The sequence below is a fragment of the Sciurus carolinensis genome, chromosome 6 (assembly GCF_902686445.1).
Source record: "Sciurus carolinensis chromosome 6, mSciCar1.2, whole genome shotgun sequence".
NCBI classification, from domain to species: Eukaryota; Metazoa; Chordata; class Mammalia; order Rodentia; family Sciuridae; genus Sciurus; species Sciurus carolinensis.
The window spans coordinates 132,824,142-132,829,761 of NC_062218.1; the positions used below are offsets into that span (position 1 = coordinate 132,824,142).

General features: G+C 38.2%; 1 protein-coding gene across 1 annotated transcript; it reads left to right on the top strand.

Moving 5' to 3' along the window:
- The first annotated feature begins 289 nt into the window (after positions 1-289).
- On the top strand, positions 290-1,228 carry LOC124987144 (olfactory receptor 10-like). The gene has a single exon (XM_047556140.1). The coding sequence runs from the start codon at positions 290-292 to the stop codon at positions 1,226-1,228; it is 939 nt and encodes a 312-aa protein (XP_047412096.1).
- The last annotated feature ends 4,392 nt before the right edge of the window (positions 1,229-5,620 follow it).

Sequence of the window (5,620 nt, forward strand, 5' to 3'; positions counted from 1 at the left end):
CCAAGAGGAAGAGCAAAAGGGAGCAATAGAGAATAGCAATGCTACATTTTTGCATGTTAGGTTTTAAAAGCACTTTTTACATTGCTTCATTATGTCCTAATTTCAATGCAATGAGGAGGGATAAGAGAAAAAAAAAAAGAAGAGTGAACAGAATTGAACTTAATAGTAAAATAGAAAATGATGAACATGGTGTTGGAATACTGATGGATAATTGTAAAGTAATGTTTTAATCCAAGTTCTTCATAGGAGGCATTATATGGTCTTCTATTATTTGTGCAGGTGAAAGGCTATGGGAAGTTTCAACACCAGCTTTGGAGAAGGCTTCATTTTGGTGGGTTTCTCAGATTGGCCTCAACTGGAACTCATCCTCTTTATTTACATTTCAGTTTTCTACTCTCTAACCCTCTTCGGCAACACCACCATCATCATTCTCTCACAACTGGACCCTCGACTGCACACACCCATGTACTTCTTCCTCTGTCACCTCTCCTTCCTGGACCTCTGCTATACCACCAGCACTGTGCCCCAGCTGCTGATCAATCTTTCTGGACTTGACAGGACCATCAGCTATGGAGGGTGTGTGGCCCAGCTCTTTATCTACCTCTCCCTGGGTGGAACTGAGTGTGTGCTCCTGGTGGTGATGGCCTTTGATCGCTATGCTGCTGTGTGTCGTCCACTCCACTACACAACCATCATGCACCCTCTTCTCTGCCAGTCACTGGCTATTGCTGCCTGGGTGGGAGGCCTCGTGAACTCTCTGATTCAGACAAGCCTCATGATGGCCATGCCTCTCTGTGGCCTCCATTACTTGAACCACTTCTTCTGTGAGATGCCTGTACTCCAGAAGTTGGCTTGTGAGGACACAGGAGGCACAGAGGCCAAGATGTTTGTGGCCCGAGTCATAATCATTGTTGTTCCTGCAGCCCTGATTCTAGGCTCCTATGCACACATTGCTCTGGCAGTCCTGAGGATCAAGTCAATGGCTGGGCGCAGAAAGGCTTTTGGGACATGTGGCTCCCACCTCCTGGTGGTTTGCCTTTTTTATGGCTCAGCCATGTACACATACCTCCAACCTACAGGCAGTTACTCTGAGGGTGAGGGAAAGTTTGTTGCCCTTTTTTATACTATAATTATTCCCATGCTCAATCCTCTGATCTATACCCTAAGGAACAAGGATGTGAAGGGGGCTCTGTGGAAGGTACTGGGGAGAGGCAGAGACTTGGGGTAGGAGGAGAAAAGAGGGTTAGTAATGTTTTCTGTCAACAGCCCTCTGACTATGGAGCCCATCCTGTTCCTTGTAGAAAACGTTTTTTAGTAGACCTCAGGGTTTTATTGCTTTCCTTGTTTGGAAGTTTGAAGGGGAGATCTCTTGAGATGTTTACTTGCTATGATCACCGTGCAGCGGGGAGTAAGTGTTGATTTGTATCACCACTTGCTAAGGGAATGAGATGGGAATAAAGTGCACTGTGACCACTTGTGGAGAATGAGGTTGTGTTCTTGGCATGTCTGAGAGTCAGAGAAGGATCAGTTCACAATGACCACACTTCTCCACCAGTCAGATACTAATGTGGTGCCATTGGCATTCTGACAAGAGAAGAGGATATGAGTTGTTTTAGTCAGCTTTTTTCTATTGTGACTAAAAGGATATGACCAGAACAATTTTACAGGAGGAAAAGTTTATTTAGGGGCTTTTGGTTTCAGTCCATAGACAACTGGTTCCATTCCTCAGAACACAAGTGAGGTAGGATGTCCTGCTGGAAGAGTGTGGCAGAGAGAAGCAGGTCACATGCTGATCAGAAAGCAGAGAGAGAGAGAGAGAGAGACTTCACTCTTCAGATACAAAATATATACCCCATAGCCACACTACCAATGAACCACCTCCTCCAGCCACACCCCACCTGCCTCTGGTTACCACTCAGTTAATCCAATCAGGGATTATTTAACTGATTCGATTAAGGCTGTAACCCAATCATTTCTCCTCCAATTGTATTGTCTGAGAGGAACCTTTGGCGGGGGACACCTCACATTCAAACCATAACATGAGTTCACTCGGATTTTTTAATTATCTGTGACTCTGGTCATATTCATCCATATCTCAGGACCTATTTCAAAAGTCTCTTACAGTGGATCCTTTTCTATGTATTTGGTGCAAATAATTTTGAACAGAACTACTTCATGGGGCATGTAAATTTCAGATCTGGTGTCAATTATCCATTGAAGAAAGATGCAATATTGATTGGTCAGCACTAAATAAGGAAGAGAGCAACATCTTGTCAGCCTCACCAAGAGTCTCAGTCATGTTGCTTGGTGTCATGTAGAAGAAATTTCCCATGTAAGATAGAAGAGAATAGAGAAGAAATGAGTGTACAAATAATGAACTAAGAGGAAAAAACATAAAATTAAAAATATAACTCTGGTAACATCAGTAGGAAAAAACATTTATTTTGAAGAATGTTATTAAGAAAAATAATCAAAGGAGAAGACATAAATACAATTTCAGTATGTATGTGAAAGATTATTTCTAGATTGTTCTCTATTCCATTTTTCCACGTGTCTGTCTACATGACAGTATAATATTTCACCACTATTATTTCATTCCATGTACTAAATGATGGTTTCATATTTTAAAATGTAGGAATGTTTGTTAACAACCTTCCACAATCTGCTCAAATTTCAGTTTGATTTAGTTGTTTTATTCCAATAACAATCCCCAAAATTATTTACTATTTGCAAACTTATTTTGCATAAATTGTCATTAATCCTTTAACAGCATTATTAAAATTATTTGTTTTATATTTATATTTTGTTATTTCCTGGCTTAATCACAATGAAGCTAAGGATCAATGAGCTTAAATAAGATATTCACGTTTACATAACAAACGTGGGGTGAAGCTTGAATCCAGACTTCTGAAATCCTAAATACGACCCTTAGTATAACATGCTGCCAGTTCCGTTTTCTGTGAACAAATTCGTAATACAGGAAGATTGAGGTTAGAAAGAAAGGAGGTAGGAGAGGTCAACAGCATTCCAAGATGATACAATGGAGAAAAGGTAGTCTTTTCAACATATAGTTCTGAAAAACTGGTTATCCACATGCAAAAGAGTGAATTTAGATCTTTAAATTATGCCATATATACATATATATATAATATATCAAATACTTAAATGTACAATGGAAAGCTATAAAACTCTCTTAAGAAAATATAAGAGAAAAACTTCATGACATTACATTAGGAAATGGTTTCATGGATATGACCCAAAAGCATAGACTGTAAAATAAAAAATAGGGACCACACCAAAGTTAAAACCATCTGTGCTTCAAAGACAAACTCAACATTGATGGGAAGTATTTTCAAATCACATGTATGGTAACAGTTAATATCCATAATGTATAATCGCCACCTACAACTTAACAAAAACCAAAGTAACCCAATTTAAAAATGTGCAGAGTTTAATAGACATATATAAATGGCCATCAAGCATATAAAAGTTGTTCAAATCAGTAATCATTAGGCTAATGCAAATCAAAACCCTAAGGATATACTATTTCCTATCTTAGGATGAATATTATTAAGAATTATCAAAAGATGACAAGTATTGTTGAGAATGTGGAGAAATTGTAACTCCTAGTGTACCCTTGGTGGAAGTGTGAAATGTTATATCTCTGTGGAAAACATTATGGAGTTTCCTAAAAAAAAATACAAATAGAGTAACATATGATACAGCCATTTTATTAAGGCTGCATAAAGAAACAAGACAAATATGTGGTACATTATAGAGAGGAGAGAGAGACAGAGAGAGAGAGAGAGAAAGGGAGAGAGGTGCGAGGGCAGTAGGGGAAGTTGTTCATGCATTGTGGAAGTTAAGAAGCCCCACAGGCCACCTGAAAGCTGGAGATCCTGGAATGTTGGTAATGTGGCTCAGTTCAAGTCTGAAAAAACAGGACATGAAGCCAACCTTGTAACTATCATCTGAGGCTGAAGGCCTGAGAACCTGGGCCTCCTAACCTCCAGGATAAACTCCTGAAGTCCAAAGGCTGGGGAACCTGGAGTTCTGCTGTCTAATTGCAAGAGAAGTTGGGGGTTTCAGTTCTAGGAAAGAACTTTTCTCAGCTTTTTTGATCTATCCTGGTTCCTAGCTAATTGGACAGAGTTTGCTGAAGAACGAGAGCAGATTTTCCCAACTTGGTCCTCTGACTAACATATCAGTCTATCCTGGAAATACCCTTAAAAACACATTCAGAAATAATGCTTTACCAGTTCTCTTGGTAATTCTTAACACAGTCACATCTAAAATTAACTATCAAACCTATATTTTTAGCAATATTATTTACAATAGCCAAAGGTGGAAGTAACTCATTGTTCACCTACAGATGAATGGATTAAATAAAATATGGAATACACACACACACACACACACACACACACACACACACATGCACATATGTATATATTTACAGTAGAATATTATTCATCATTAAAAAGTTAATTTGGACATATGCTACAACATTGATTATTAGCCTGGTGAACTATAAAGCATAAGTGAAGTTAAATAGCCTTCACAAAAAGACAAATTCTACTTATATGGCCTCTATGGATAAAATTACAAAACATGTCTGGAGAATACAAAAAAAATCCCTGAATAATAATAAGATCTACATATTCATATTTGGAGGACTCTATATTATAAGAAATTCTCATTTTGCCTGAACTAATTCTAGTTATTCCCCAATGTAATTAAAAAAAAATCCAAACAAAGTCCTTTGGTAGAACTTTGATAGATCCTAACTCAACCATAAATGAAAGGAGTGGTATTAAATGCACATGGAAACAAGACACATGCAGGAGTGCATGCACACACATGCACACATGCACATGTAAACACAAATACACATAGTTCTCATAAATAAAGTGAAACCATGCTAGAGATTAGAAGGTATTTGCAATGTGCATAATCAACGAAGGTTAATATGCACAAAATAAAATACATCCTGTGCCAGGAGTACTGGCACACACCTATAATCCTGGCCTCTCCAGAGACGAAGGCAGGAGGATTGCAATTTCAAACCCAGCCTCAGCAATTTAACAAATGTTGGGGATGTGGTTCAATATCCATGGGTTCAATCCCTGGTACCAAAAAAAGAAAAAATTCCTTTGAGAAGAGATCAAAATGGCACCCTGGAAATGTAATAAAATATTCAAATTTCATACTTTAAATGTGTAGGATGTGTGAATTATCTTTCATTAAACGTGATGAAAGCAATGTATGCTAATTATATGGTAAAGGAAACCATTATTTTATGAAGAAAAATGAATCGCTCTCCACACTTCCTTCCCATATTTAACACCTTTCATCTAATAAACAGTATAACCACGAACGGTTTGGTGTGAATCTTTCCATACTTTTCTTTATGTTTATATAGCCACACACATATACATATGTGGATCCCCCTATTTATATATTACAGAAATAAAACAACACTATCTATGTCACTGGAAACCTGTTTAGCTCCCTCATGCCTGGGGTGTATAGCCTGGCACAGGCAATGGATAAGCTGGGCAAGCTTGAAAATCGTTCTTGAATCCTCTGCCTCAGTGTCCTCTTCTGTAGAAAAGGGAAC